The 15,165-nt window shown below is 41.6% G+C and overlaps 1 protein-coding gene across 2 annotated transcripts in view; it reads left to right on the top strand.

Moving 5' to 3' along the window:
- Nucleotides 1-15,165, top strand: part of LOC103394512 (DENN/MADD domain containing 1B) — a 131,190-nt gene that overhangs the window by 85,921 nt on the left and 30,104 nt on the right. For both annotated transcript variants that reach the window (XM_008331859.3, XM_008331867.3), the window contains one exon: nt 1,668-1,769. In XM_008331859.3, coding sequence (XP_008330081.1) covers nt 1,668-1,769 — 102 coding nt within the window. The remainder of the gene's footprint in view (nt 1-1,667; nt 1,770-15,165) is intronic.

Genomic DNA, 15,165 nt, shown 5'->3' with positions numbered 1-15,165 from the left:
TGTGTGTGAATGCTAGTTGAAAGCACTGTGTGTAAGTGCTCGAATGGGAGTGTATGTGCATGCATATGTTATGATGCGTGTGTGTGTGTGTGTGCGTGCATGTGTGTGTGTGTGTGTGTGTGAGAGGTATTTGTCTGACAGTTGCAGCAGTGGCAGTATTTATCACACTCTGCATCCGTGACAGACCCCTTTTCCGCCACTACATAATTAGTCCAGATCAGCATGTGAGCCTCAACTGCACAGGCTGTCACAAAAGTGACAAACTAGAAATTCACACACACACTATTGCTGTCTCCTCCCCCCCTCCCCCCCACCACCGTCACCACCAGCCCCACACACCTGCCTGCATCCTGTACCACACTGAAATAATTGTTGAATTTGTCGCCATCAGGATGCACACGGCGCAGCATCACGGCGCCGCCGTTGATGCATGAGGTTTTGGTGCGGTGGAAAAAGTGTGTGCACAGACCAAATGATTCCCCGCTCTCCCATTCTTCATTTCTGGTGTTACACTAAAGATGCTCTGATATTTCTTCCTATGCATCATTTTTCCAACGTTAATCTTGAAGAAAAGCCTGACGACAGCACGTGTGTGTGTGTGTGTGTGTTTTAAATGTGACTGCAACGTTTTTTTTCCTCCAACTCCTGGTTCAGGAAATGTGTGACTTTCTTTGCTGGTGAAACCAACCACCCAGATCACAGATTCAAGATAGAGACTAGAAAGAAAAGGAAAATAAAAGCGTTCTTTTTAATTGTAAATATTAATGATGAATGTGTGAAATATCTGCTCTGTAAAACTGGACGCAAATATGAGCTCGAAATCCTGCTTCGATTTCAGTGCTGTATCTTTAAGGACTAAAAACTGTCTCCACATCTGCAGAAATAAAACACAGCTGAGGGTCAGTTTTGAGAACTGTCTTCACATCAGTGTAAAAAAAAAAAAAAACTTCAGCAGATCAAAGTCAGATTACAGGTCGATGTTGAGGAGTAAAAATGTAATTCATAATATATTTAAAAGAATATAAAAAGCCATAAAAACAGAAAATAATGAAAAAAAGCCCTAATATAGCGTTAGCCACGCTAAGCTAACAGCTGGCTAACACGGTTAACAGTACATTATAGACATTATAAACGAACGTTAGCACGTAACTAGCGTGCTAGCTCACGCCGTCAAGAAAAATGGCTTCAACCTAAATAGTATAAAGGAGGAAAAAAGATAAACAAACATTAGCACGTAAATAGCATGCTAGCTCACGGCTAGAAATAAAACACAGCTGAGGGTCAGTTTGAGAACTGTCTTCACATCTGTGTAAAAAAAAAAAAAAAACTTCAGCAGATCAAAGTCAGATTACAGGTCGATGTTGAGGAGTAAAAATGTAATTCATAATATATTTAAAAGAATATAAAAAGCCATAAAAACAGAAAATAATGAAACAGAGCAAAAATAGCCCTAATATAGCGTTAGCCACGCTAAGCTAACAGCTGGCTAACACGGTTAACAGTACATTATAGACATTATAAACGAACGTTAGCACGTAACTAGCATGCTAGCTCACGCCGTTGCAAACCACAGCTCTTAGGGTTAATGTTTTTCACAAACAAATGTGTCAGTAGTTTTTTACAGACCAACAAGTACCAGTGCAGTAAAAATCCTTCTACTGTTTCAGAGAGTACAGAGCCGATCACTGGAGGACGTGGTCATTCTGAACGTGGACAACAACACCCTGGAGAGTCCGTTTGACGACCTGCACAACCTGCCCAGCGACGTGGTACGAGACACACACACACACACACACATACAGGTGTCTCACACAGACAGGACACAGTTCCTGTAAATAACTTTAATTATCACAAATATATGACCTAATCCTAATCCTTAATCTGACCCTTAATCTGACCCTGATTCAATATACTTTCACTCACTGCAAAATGTCCCCACAAAGACACAAGTGTCCCAGCAACAATAGTATCTTCAAAAATGTCCCCACAAGTACAGGTGCACACACAAACACACACACACTTCTGGTTTTTTTTTTTTCTTTTTTTTCCTTCGTCCAATCATGGCTGACACGGACCATTAAAAACCTGAACCCTGAATCCTTATATTATAGTCCAGTCTGAAATTAAGAGGACTGTCCAAAATGTCCCCGTGCACAACTGGAAATGTCCTCACACACACCGACACACACACACACACACACACACACCTTCCGGCAGCTTCTTAGCCATTATTATTATTATTATTATTATTATTATTATTGTATTTCAAATGGCAAACACAGAAGTTTATTTCACCTCTTCCAGCCTCAGTTCCATAAACACTGTGTTTTATGTCCACCACACACACACACACACACACACACACAAAACACAAAACACAAAACACACACCCGCAGAAATATCCGTAAACAGAAGAAGAAGAAGAAGAAAAAAAAAAGACAGAAAGAAGACACACAATTACACACACACACACACACAGAGAGAGAGAGAGAGAGAGAGAGAGAGACAGCCTGGCGATGACTCATCGGAGTTTAAAGAAAAAAGAAAAAAAAACAGAAATAACAGAGCGTATTACTCACTCTGAATATTCTACACTACACTATAGATTTTTCACACCAAAACAAACACATGACATAAAACATCCTTCAAACAGAATAAGGAGGGAAAAAAGGGGGGGTTGGGCCCAAAACTACTGAGGGGATACATTACCATGGGAACAGTATTTGTCAGCACTGAGCTGTGACCTTGGCATAAGATGAAGGAATCAGACAGAGGACGTGACAGCATGGGATCCACAGGGTCTGGTTTTAAGGCCGTGACAAATGTATAACATCTATAACATACATATTATAAACGATATCATTTACCAAATATGTAGTAGATTTCAAAGTCAAACCCAGTGAACCTCGTTTTTTTCTTCCCACAACGTCAAGGTAAAGTCTTTAATACTGTATGGATGTAAATACACAAATACAGAGTTCTCAAAACGTGGAGGAGGGATCATCCTCTAAACATATTTTATAACATTTTGTTTTAAATTGAACTGACTACCTTTAAAAATGTAGAGCACTGAAAAACAAAACCTTTTCTACCCACTGTCCAAACGCATCTACTCAAGGCCAATCCAAGGTCAGCTCACGTCCAAACAGTGGAGAAAGTGTAAGTGTCGAGGTTTCAGTTTGCTCAGAGTCTTGCTCTGTGGGAACGGATGGTCCAGACCACAGGAAATGAGAATTGGACTAATTACCTACAACCCCGTTACAGCCCGCCGCAGACCAGAAGTCAACAATAATTAAATTCTGTCCTTGAGGTCCTCCAATTAACCCTGAGCTAATTTAAGTTTGAGACCCCGTTCACACAGAAGATAAAACACTGGCAGTGTGAAACATTCCGTTAAAAAAACAACATCTTTCCTTTGAATACAAGGACAGTAAAAATATGCATATTCATTTACAGACTACTGTATATAGATATAAAAAAACCTCTGCATTTATCCGTTTATTTAAGACCTGTCTGCCTGCTTTGGCTTCTTCCCTGCTGCACCCGGGGACTGGAGTCCTAAATTAAACTGCAAACTGAGTTTGTCATAAAAATAATGATAAAAAGTCAGGGCTTTTGTGTGTTTTCTGTGTGTGTTAGCAGAGAGAAAAGCCTCCGTCTTTGCCGTGTGATGAACGACGTGTCCGACCAGTCGCTCTCCACTTTGATCCTTTCTCACATTTTTCCCCCTGACTAATGACAGAACAGAGCGTATACATCATGTCAAATTACACACCCTGAAACAGGAAGCTTTGTCTGCATTAATATATGTATCCTAACAAATTGTTGTTATATATGTGTGTGTGTGTGTGTGTGTGTTTTCTTTTCTTTTCGTTCCCGTCTCCTCTCATCTCTTCACCGGGGCCAATAGATTAATAAGGAAGCGAGCAGGTACTAATTGAGTGGAATTCCAGGTCTCTTGTTAGTTTGCTTGTTAGTGATAAGGACGTGCCACTTGCCATTTGATGTTTGTGTTTACACACACACTCTCACTCACACAAACACAGGGAGATGTTGGAGGCATTGTGCAGTTTGTGAGACGGAGGCCGTCGGAGGATTCTTGATTAACGCTCGGAGTCTGAGGCTGCGCCGCTGCTCAGCTGATAAAACCCTCTCTTTTCATGTTCCTCTAATTCACACACTGTAACACCGGCTACTTCACAAGATTTATTCACTGTCAAACAGAATTTCAAAGACGGGAAAACTAATGATTAGCCCGGCTTTGAAGGCCCAACGGTCGAGGACAAATGTATTACTGCACAAACGCAGCCCAGTGTTTGAGTTTTTTTTTTGGGCGTAACACGTTTTTATTTAAAGATGACTTTAGACGCACGTGTTTATCAAACCGCACAAAAAGAACATTCTAGTTAATCCTCACAGCCTTACACTGCTGCCTCTGTTCTTAACTGTGGGGACGGTGTTCTTTGGGTTCAGTGCCACTCCCTGCTTTCTTCTTCAAAGTCCGTTAGTGTCACATGTGTCGGGGGATTGAGTAAAGTGGAACCTGGAAAAAAAAAAAACCCTGGAACCAAATGACCCACAGCTTGGTACTGATCCAGTATCTGCCCTAGAACTACATTCAAATTTTTTTTTTTTTTTTTTGAATTATTGAGCAAATAACCACATTTTTAACGTCAATACAAACATAAAAATGACATAAAACATTAATAATAATAATATTAGTTTTGTGCCCATTTCAACTGAATTCTCACTTCCTGTAAATAAAGCTGTCCAAACATGTTGTAGTAAAAACATCTGCTGCTTAGCATACGATATGTACGGAAGTCAAAAAGTTCTAAGGAAAAAGAGACAAAAACTGTTTTTTTTATTCAGTTCTAGGAACTATTTAACCCACAAACATCTGAAGAACATTTGTCTTAGAATTTTCTGACTCTCTCTGAGTGACTACATTTGGACTGTTTTTTTTTTTTTTTCCCCCCCCCCCCCTCCCCCCCCCCCCCCCCCCCCCCCTTGTCCCTCCGCCCCCTTTCTTAAATGTTGATTTAAACAAAGTTCAGGAAATCCATCCAATCACAGAGCAGCTGTCTGTGAAGCCCATGTGGACTGGATTACTTCACTCTGCTCTGACCAGTGGCCGGGCTTTTAGCAGCTTCAGATTTCACAGTTGTCCTGAATTAGCCCCCCCACTAGTAGTTCCGTTCAGTCCAGGATGAGAGGAAGGGTCTAAACGGGAGTGGGGGGTAATTGGGTAATGGGTGAAGAAAGGATGTAGCAGTCACAGTGGCGTGATTCAGACATCCTGCGTCTTGGTCATGTGACTGGAGTAATGTGTAGTTACATCAAAGGATTTCTTTTTTTTTTTTTTTTTTTTTTTTGAATTATTGAGCAAATAACACCAACTCTACCAGAGTGGTCTGTGTTGAATCAGGTCATTTCAGCAGAAAATACTCAGAATTATTTCACTCCGCTCAACTTTTATCAGATGCAAACAGAAAATGCACAAAGCTTGAATTTAAAAATGCACATTTAGATTTTTCGTATGTGTTTTAGTCCATGTTATAAAAGTTTTTTATACGTTTTATATCCATAGTTTAACTACAAAACCCTACACTTGAGTTTTTAAGTTTCATCTTTGACAGGAAGTGCTCTAACTTTTCCTTCACATCAGACACTTTCATCTGGATGAGACTAACTTCACTCTCCATTTACCAACGTTTGTCATGGATCCATGATTGTAGAAAAGGCAGCAGAACAAAGTTCCGTCTGTGCTGCTGCTGCTAACAACAACAGATAGTTAAATAAGTCCAGCTAATATCCAGGTAATTACCCAAAACATCATTTGATGATGGGATTATTACCAAAGTTATGGAAAACAGAATCCAAACTGGTGAATTAGACCAGGTAAAAAAACACAACAACGTGGTTTTGTTGTTTTAAAAACAGCTGCATTTGATGTTTTGTTTCTCTTTATTATAGACACAAACAAACAGACATATTATAATAGTCAACTGATCACAGCGGAAACAGACAAATTACTGTTGGTTTTTCATTTTTATTTTAATTTACTTTCATCTTATTTTTTCCAACTTCTTCCTGAGCTTGTCTCCTGAACGTCACTTCAGCTTCTGCCTTTGATAATTCTGTAATTTTCTTTATTCTTTTTACTTTTTTTTTAAAGTAGACCGAGAAACATTTTGTTCCTTTATCAGACAAAAAAAAACAACAATATGATATTATTAGAGGAAATAAAGTAAAAAAATATATATTCTCCAATTTTCCCTCTCTCATTAATAAATCATAGCGATCTCAGAGAGACTGTGCTCGTGTTGGTAAAACCAACGTGTTGACAAGCACGCTGAAAGGAAACAGTCCTTTGGAAGAAGAAGAGAAAAAAAACTGTAGTTTTTCCCTGGTAGATCAAGGTATTTTTTTGTCTTTTTTGGAGATACACAGTTCCACTTCTCCACTCAGATTGTGCTGATAAAGTTATAATTGGCTTTTTCTTGGTTGCTGGAGCTGTTTACCGCCGTCGTCATTAAAAGTATCCAAGAATAGCAAATTAGGAGTTTGAGTTAATTCCAAAAACAAACAAGTGTGCGACTGGATCACATTCCTATTTGATCCCAGCCATTGATCTCAAAGCGATGACGGAAGAAGGGAAGAGTTTTTTCTTCATGTTTTATTCTTTCAGTGCCACACATTCAAGCCGAGGTGCTACAATGCAGCTCACATCTTTATTTTCAGATGCTCTTTTCACATCACAGCCTAATTCCTCCTCTTCTTCTTCTTCTTCTTCTTCTTCTTCTTCTTCTTCTTCTTCTTCTTCTTCTTCTTCTCCTTTTGCTGACGCCGTGAACTCCTCGTACATCCCGCGCCTTTGTACATTTGATCATTTGTATTCTCAATCAAGGGAGGAGGGGTGGTGGGTTACAGCATACACTCCTACTTGCTGTATTTGAAGCCTGCATTTGGAGGTTTACAAATGAATGAGGGGGTTGAGGTTGTGTCTGCGCTGCTCTCCTGAGATCACCTGGCACACTTAATCAAACATCGCAGCTTTAATTTGGTGTGTTCATTTTGCCGACACTCCCCGAGAACAACATCTACATCATCATCATCATCGACGGCGGCGGAGAGCAGCCGACAGCAGCAGATGCTGCAGATGCACCGACAACTGTACACACACACACACACATCGACACACACACACACACACACTCAGCGACTTTATCAGCCCTGGATGTTCATCTCCGACACTGAAGCTCTGTAGTTCAGGAGTAAAGGTTTAACACTCACTCTCTCAAACCGTGTACAGTAGAGTCTGTCCCACGTGTGGCTCCACCTCAGGTTCACAGCTGCTGTTCAAGGAACGGCTGCTAAAAAAAAAAAGTTTGGAACAAATGGTTCTCAGTCATCCAGGTCATTTACATCTAGGGCAACTGGATGAAGTTTTTTTTTTTTTTTGAAGACGTTTCACGTTTCATCCAAGAAGCTTCTTCAGTTCAGAACTGAACCATCTTCATAAAAAAAAAAAAAAACAACAAAAAACGTACTTTGTCCAGTTGCCCTTGGTGTAACTATTTTTGGGTTAGGAACAAATGCCAAAAAAACTCTAAATGTCTGAGTAAAGCTAACCAAGCTAACTAACAGTCGTCCAGAAATGGCCACATTGGCTAAAAATTAGCAAAGGATTAATTTGAGTTTTCCAAGAAACAGCTTAAAGCTAGCCTAAAACTTCAGTATTGTAAACTGAAAAAAAGTTGAGAAACTTTACAAAAAAAAAAAATTACGTGTTACAAAATGTGTTACATTAAATTGATACATTTTTAACTAGCTGCTAAATCCTCCTCAAGCGATAAATGACTCGATATCTGCCTTCAAGACTCTGTGCGGAAAAAGCTAGGCGTCGACCAAACAAATCTAAGAATTAGCCAAAACCAATTTAAAAAAACAAAAGCCCAAAAGCAGCTCGTAGAATATGTTTAGTATGTGTCAGATATATATACTGTAGGTCATGGAAATAATATTGAAACTGAATAGAAAATAATCATCAATGTGTCCTGTAATTAGAGCTCAGTGTTAGCCTAGCTGTGCACGGTTAGCTAAACATATAGCAAAGAGCGCTAAAACAAGTCAAAAGTTTATTGATATTTACCCAATTTTAGTTTCAACTAAATCACATTAGTTGAATTAAACAAAAATAAAATATTAAAAAGGCTAAATATTGGCTAAAAGATAACAGGTTAGCCCAGAGCAGGTGGCTACAGATTAGCCTAGAATACAGAGGGAAATCGAAACTCTCAAAGACGACGTTAAAAGTTAACCTTGAAGTAATTTAGCTTCTGTATGACGTCATCGTCGGAGTCACACTGTGATCTACACACGTTATTTTTATCCATTTTTAGATTTTTCACTTTTTTTTTCCAACATGTGTTTCTCTCCTAAATGTGTGCATTAACAACCGGTAGCTTGACGCTAAGGATGTAGCAGCTCCACGCTCCGTTACACTGCGTTCTATACCACACCTTCACAGCTACAACATGCAGCGCCACGCTCCGAGCAGAGCAACGGTTCGATTTCTGCAAATGTTAACCCACGCTGCTGCTGCTGATGCTGCTGATGCTGTTGCTGCTGCCGCTGATGATGATGATGCTGCTGCTGCTGCTGCTGCTGGTGCTGCTGGTGCTGCTGCTGCTGATGTTGATGATGCTGCTGCTGCTGCTGCTGCTGGTGCTGCTGGTGCTGCTGCTGCTGATGTTGATGATGCTGCTGCTGCTGCTGCTGCTGCTGCTGCCTCCGATCACGGCCGAACGGGTTACAGTTTGCGAGCTCGCAGAAAAGTCAGTGAGTTCGTACTGGTGCCGGGTTTAAAAGCCACACACCTCATTTCCACGTCGTCGGTGTGCCGGTGGGTCGGCTCTGAATTAAAAGTCAAAAAGAGAAGCAGCATCACCCACTGCGTTAGTTATTGAAGTGAGAGATGACATTTAGCTGTAGTTAATTATGTATGCAAAACTCTGCTGCTCAGCTGCTCCAAGAGGTCAGCTTGACAAAGTAACCTCACACTGGGGAGAATCGCATTTCAATAGGGCGGCCCCTATTAAAATACACACACGTAGACTCTCTCTCTCTCTCTCTCTCTCTTTTTTGTGTGTGTGTGTGTGTGCCTGAATAATGCCTTGCACGTGCTGAACGGCAGATCAACACACATTATATTTATGAGTTATGACTCACTGCGTGCCTTAAGTCTGCGTCTATTCTAGTCTTCGCGCCGTAGCCATTTTTAGACCATAATTTAGTCTCATCTCCGATAATTTAACATTTAAGGAAATCATTACTTCTGTCCGACGTTACAGTCGCTCGTTAATTGCTTAAAACTGTAATAAATGCCACACCATCGACTGCGGCGTTCTGACGATGGTTGGTTTTTATATGATAAGAGGAAAAAAACGGTAGATTATATTTATTTTTTTAATTAAATGAATAAGTGGTTTATTTTTGGATTCCGTTGCTGATATGTATATAGGTGATTGTGTGAGATTATATGCCAGCGTCTTTCTGTGTGTGTGTGTGTGTGTGTGAAGAGCTCAGACTGTAGAACATCAAAAGAAAGTGGGAGATTTTCATAACTATTTTTTTTTTCTTTGTAGTTCCTTAATTGCGTCCCCATGGCTTTCTTTCCCTGGACGGAATCTTAAACAAAACATTCTTTTTCTGTGCAAAGACGAAGACGAAGAAGAAGAAGAAAAAAAAAAACCTCAACTCTTTTATTTATATGTTTATTTATTTATTTAACAACAGACAAGTGTCGGGGTCGTTATTTGGGGAGGCCGTCCGTGGTCCACTCGAGGTTTGGTGTATGTTTAAAAATAAAAAAATAAAAAAATATGCCAAAGTGTTTTTGTTAACACTTTGAATGCGGTCTTGTCGGCCAGACTCCAAAACTCGCCCCGTTATTTTTGGATGAATTTCCCAGCAGTTAATTCTCAGTAGTGACCAAGTGTCACGTGTTGTCGTTTTTTTTTTTTTTTTTTGTGGTGGAATAGTGTATTGCACCTTGAATAAATAATCTTATTATCAGAAGAAAAAAAAAAGACATTACAGAAAAAACACCATCATAGAATCATAGGGAAGTCATCACCACAGTCTGACCACTAGAGGTGTATGGTGGTGTCTTGTAGCACCACCTGCAGGGGAGGCGGAGGGAGTTTTTTTTTTTTTGTCTTATTTCATTCATCATTCATCATCGACTGCCACTAAATTCTCCACTGGATGTCCGGGGCAGCTGGAGCCAATCCAAGCAGTGGTCACAGCGCCACCTAGAGAGACAAACCAGCATTTACACCCACGTACCTTTGGTCAAAGGATCGACAGGTTCTGGTGCTGAAGTGAAACCAACGAGGCCACGCAGTGTGTTTGACTGTATGGGATGTTGCTAAGGCCCCGTTGGTGATCCTCTGATTGTAAGGCAAGAGCGCTCACCACTGTACCACTACGCATGGCAAACGCATTCTGCCTATTTTTCTTTTTAATCACGAAGTGGAAGAAAACTAAAAAAGCTCAAGCTAGGTTTTTTTTTTTTTTTTTATGCACACGTATTTCTGGACGTCAGCTTTTCTTCTACCTACTTTACACTGAACTGTATATAAAAAAACCCACCGTAACCTTTATTATGTGCACAGTCTTGAACTTTCTGCAAATTGGAATGATATATGATAGAAGTTTAAGAAAGAGGACGCCAATGTATCGAAGACCAGTCTGTCTGTGTGTGTGTGTGTGTGTGTGTGTGTGTCCGTATCACACAGATGTGTGGTGTCGTCCCTTACAGTCAGGCAGGGATCATCGTTGCACCTGCTAATTACCAGCTCCAGCTGAAGAGTTAAATGGAGATCTGTTCCAAGTCTGACCTTTGAACCCGTGCTCTTTATGTGACGCACTTCAAGCCCTGTTTTGGGCCGACTGGGCTGGGACTTAATGAGGCCCCATGTCTGCCCTCCGTGGGTTGTGCGCCTCGGACGCCCTTCTTTCATCCCCGACCATCCTCCCTTGATGTAAATTGAAAAGATCACAGCTACGGGGAGAGGACCTGTACTGGAAAGGACTCTCTGCATGGATTATGAATATCATAACTCAACAGTTTTTTTTTTCTTCTTCTTCTTCCCCACGTCTCTCTCTCTCTCTCTCTCTCTCTCTCTCACATCCACACACTCCTCTCCGCCGCTCTGCCGCTTTCCCCGTACAATGCATACTTCTAATTGGACCCAGTGGGGGACTTTCTGCCTTTGATCTCATCACCACCACTGTGACTTTACACTAAAAAATGTCACCGCCAAATAGGGTTATCACCTGTAGAGCTTGGCCTTCCTCTGATGCCTGCGCGCGTCTTGTTAGCTTCACTCAAGCCGTAGAAGTTAATTAGTTTGTCAGAGCCATTACGGCGGAGGCGTTACCTGATGATGGCGCTGCAGGCGCCGTGCCTTTAAACTCCACTTATTAAACATACATTTATCCATTTCCTGGATTTTCTAGAAGCACCAAAAGCTGCTTCTGGACATGAAAATGGCTGCTGTAAGATGTGATGGAGAGAGAGAGAGAGAGAGGGGAGAGGGAGAGAGAGAGAGAGAGAGGGGAGAGGGAGAGAGAGAGAGAGAGAGAAAGGGAGAGGGGATGGAGAGAGAGAGAGAGAGAGGTGAGGGAGAGAGAGAGAGAGGTGATGAGAGAGAGAGAGAGAGAGAGGTGAGGGAGAGAGAGAGAGGGACACACCATTGGTTTTAGTGACCTCTAAAGGCAGCAGCTGAAAAAGGAGAATAATAAATATGAATTTAATTGTTTTTTTTTTATAATATTCAAAACCATAGGTTAAAGTTAGAGCTCCACTGACGACTGAACGTAAATATTACCACATTGTTGACTGACTTCAAATCATGACTCAGTCTTAGCCTGTACAGTAGAGCTAACAGTTAGCCAGTATTTAACATTTATTAATTAATGTTCGACTAAAACTAAAACATACAAAAAAGCTGAAAGTTTTTTTTTGTTTTTTAAAGTTAATTTTTGGTTGGAGAAGTGAAAAACGAAAGAAAAAAAAGGTAGGTGAGGAAAAAACTAAGTAAACATGTAACATGTAAACAGAAAGAAAGAAAAAAAAAAACTAAACTAAAAACAAAGTTTCTTAAAACATTTACCAAACCTCAGAGTTTTATCCGCGGCTGATACTGAACTAACCTTTGTTTGCTGTGGGACTAATGAACTAAAGTCTGTGGAGGGAAAGATTCTCAACGTTCCTAATTTTACTTGTGAATAAAACTTCAAACTAATCACTTTATGCCTGTTTTTCTCCCTCACACCCCGGAAAAACAAAACACCAGTGATTGTGTTCCCGCCTCATTAAAACCCCCCCCTCACCACCGCGGCTGCAGTGTTCTCTGCTGCTCCACAGAACACTGTGTGTGTGTGTGTGTCGGTGTGTGTGTGTGTGTGTGTGTGTAGAATCAGCTCCTCTCCCTCCGTCCTCAGTGACAGTCTTTGGGCTGCGCCTCCTTCTTTTCCACTGACATTGTGTTCACTTTGATTCCGACCCCCTCCCATGAAAAGACAATGTAATGATTTGCGGAAACACACACACACACAGTATATGAAAATGCACATAAACATGAAATATTAATTGCAGAACAGGCTTGACGACATCAACATAAAAGCGTTTGAGTGCAGTGAGAGGAGGAACTGGAAATGACACTTGTTCATTTAACAGAAATAAACTTTGTATTTGATGGCGAGGAGGATTTTCAATGGCTCCACGGGGACGGAGTGGAGACAGAGGGAGGGACTCAGGAGAGTTGGTTTGACGCTGTTCATTTTGTCTCTGTCCCAGTTTAAAACTGTCACTCTGTCTGTCTCAGTCTCAGTCTCAGTCTCAGTCTCTCTCTCTCTCTCTCTCTCTGTTCTGGTTTCCTTCTGGAGCTCAGTCGTCACAGCCTGGTCCTTTAGTCTCTGGTCTGAAATAGAACCTGGACTTGATCAAATAAAGTCCAGGTTCTATTTAGGATTAGAGACGACAGTCGGTTCTGTAGTGTAGCGGTTAGCATTAGCAAGAAGTTCCTACATTTCCCGAGGGATTAATCTATTTAACTATCTAGATACCAGGTGGTACCAGGTGATACCAGGTGGTACCAGGTGGTACCAGGTGATTCCAGGTGATACCAGGTGGTACCAGGTGGTACCATGTGATACCAGGTGATACCAGGTGATACCAGGTGGTACCAGGTGGTACCATGTGATACCAGGTGATACCAGGTGATACCAGGAGGCACCAGGTGGTACCAGGTGGTACCAGGTGGTACCATGTGATACCAGGTGATACCAGGTGATACCAGGTGATACCAGGTGACACCAGGTGGTACCAGGTGATACCAGGTGGTACCAGGTGATCACTGAATCACCAAACCTACAGCTCCGTCACTTCATGTCCAAAATCACTGCTTGTGTCTCCTGCGGTGACTGATGCTCTTTCTTTTTCTTGTCCGACACCAGTACTGCATCTTGGAGTATCTGTCAATACCGAAATCAATCCAGTACCTTCTCTCCTCCTCCTCCTCCTCCTCCTCCTCCTCCTCCAGCATGCCACCGCCGCCGGCTGCTGTTGCCTAGGCGATAAGTTCCCTGTTTGTCACGTGGCACAAATAGTAAATATCAATAAATGTGTCTGAAACCTAAATCTAAAAGTATAATATTCATATTAGAGCTGTAGAAAAGGCAAAAGTCTTTAAGGACTTTAAATATCATCATGTTTTTATCCAGTCCTTATTGTTTACAGTTTTTTTTAAGCCCTGCAGCCCCATGAACTTCACCTCTACTCACAGGTTAAAACAGTTTAAAATTCAACTTTCATTCTGAAATATACTCTACATATATTTCCCAATAATCGTGTTTCGTCTCTCATTGAAATTCCAAACCTTCCAAAGACTGGATTTGAAGTTTGACGCTGCATTTTTCAGCACGTCGTCACCGACTTGCTTTAACGCCACATCGCTTACGTACACAGAAGGCAGTTTGGGGTCTGGAGGGAGGGGCTCACAGGAACACCAGGTGCCGCGGCGCCCTCTAGAATCTCTTGGAAGGAGGAACTCTGGTGGGATCTCCAGGTTCCTCCATGAGACGCTGCGGAAAAGAAAAGAAACTTTATTTAACACCTTGTTCCTTGACTTCAACTCCATCATCATCTCCAGTCAGTTTACAATACCTTTAATTTAGAGCCGTCAAACCAATGAAACCTTGGATAATCTGGTAGCGGCTGATTAATCATGATTAATTTGGTTTGATCAACATTGATCTACTGCTGAAACTTAATATGGTAGAAACTCAAAACATTCAAATTTATTTTATATTTGGGAAATTGTTGTGTTAGCAGCAGATATGTTGTTAGCAGGCTGCCCCTAGCAAGCACCAAACATGTGGTTTCTCTGGGAATCGAACACAAGACGCTCTGCTCTCTGTGCCGATGGATCCCACGCGCTAACCGCTACGGGAACCGACTAGATCCACTGTACTGCTCTGTACTCGATTAGGCAGGTCTGACACGGGCCGGGCGTCTGACCTGAAGTTGAATCCTGGTGTTGAAGCTTGAACTGATCAAAAGTAAAAGTCTCCCCACAGCGTGTTTAAATAACAACATGATATTATCTCCAACCTTTGAAAACAGTGTCTGACTGATGTCAGGTGTATAAATGGTGATGAGTTTAATCTTTAGCTTCGATCTGTGAATTCTCCAGGTGGAGTTTAAGAAACGGATGGTTCAAATGTGTGCGACTTCTTACAGCCCTGCTGTGCAGCCCAGTCATGGTTTTTTTTTTTTTTTGTTGTATGTGTGTGTGAAGCTGGCACAGCCCACACAGAGTGGCAGTCCCTTGCCTCCTTCTCCTCCTCCTCCTCCTCCTCCTCCTCGCTCTGCCACAACACAGTCAGACTACTGCTGAGCAGGTGAGGAGAGCCTCTTGACAACTTCCTTCCCAGACTCCCCAGGGCCCGGTGGCCAGGGTGAATCTTTTGTCATCCTGAAACAAGCTCGGGCCTGCTGCTTCTCCACTCTCGCCTGGAGTCCTGGAGACAGAGCCAGGAGAGAGGGAAAATAATTAAAGACATTTTATGTCAAGAGTCCCTTTTCGAGAG

Source organism: Cynoglossus semilaevis, chromosome 2 (genome assembly GCF_000523025.1).
Source record: "Cynoglossus semilaevis isolate Cse_v1.0 chromosome 2, Cse_v1.0, whole genome shotgun sequence".
In the NCBI taxonomy this organism is placed as follows: Eukaryota; Metazoa; Chordata; class Actinopteri; order Pleuronectiformes; family Cynoglossidae; genus Cynoglossus; species Cynoglossus semilaevis.
Note: the sequence above shows the minus strand (reverse complement) of the source record. Positions and strands in the feature narration are given on the sequence as shown.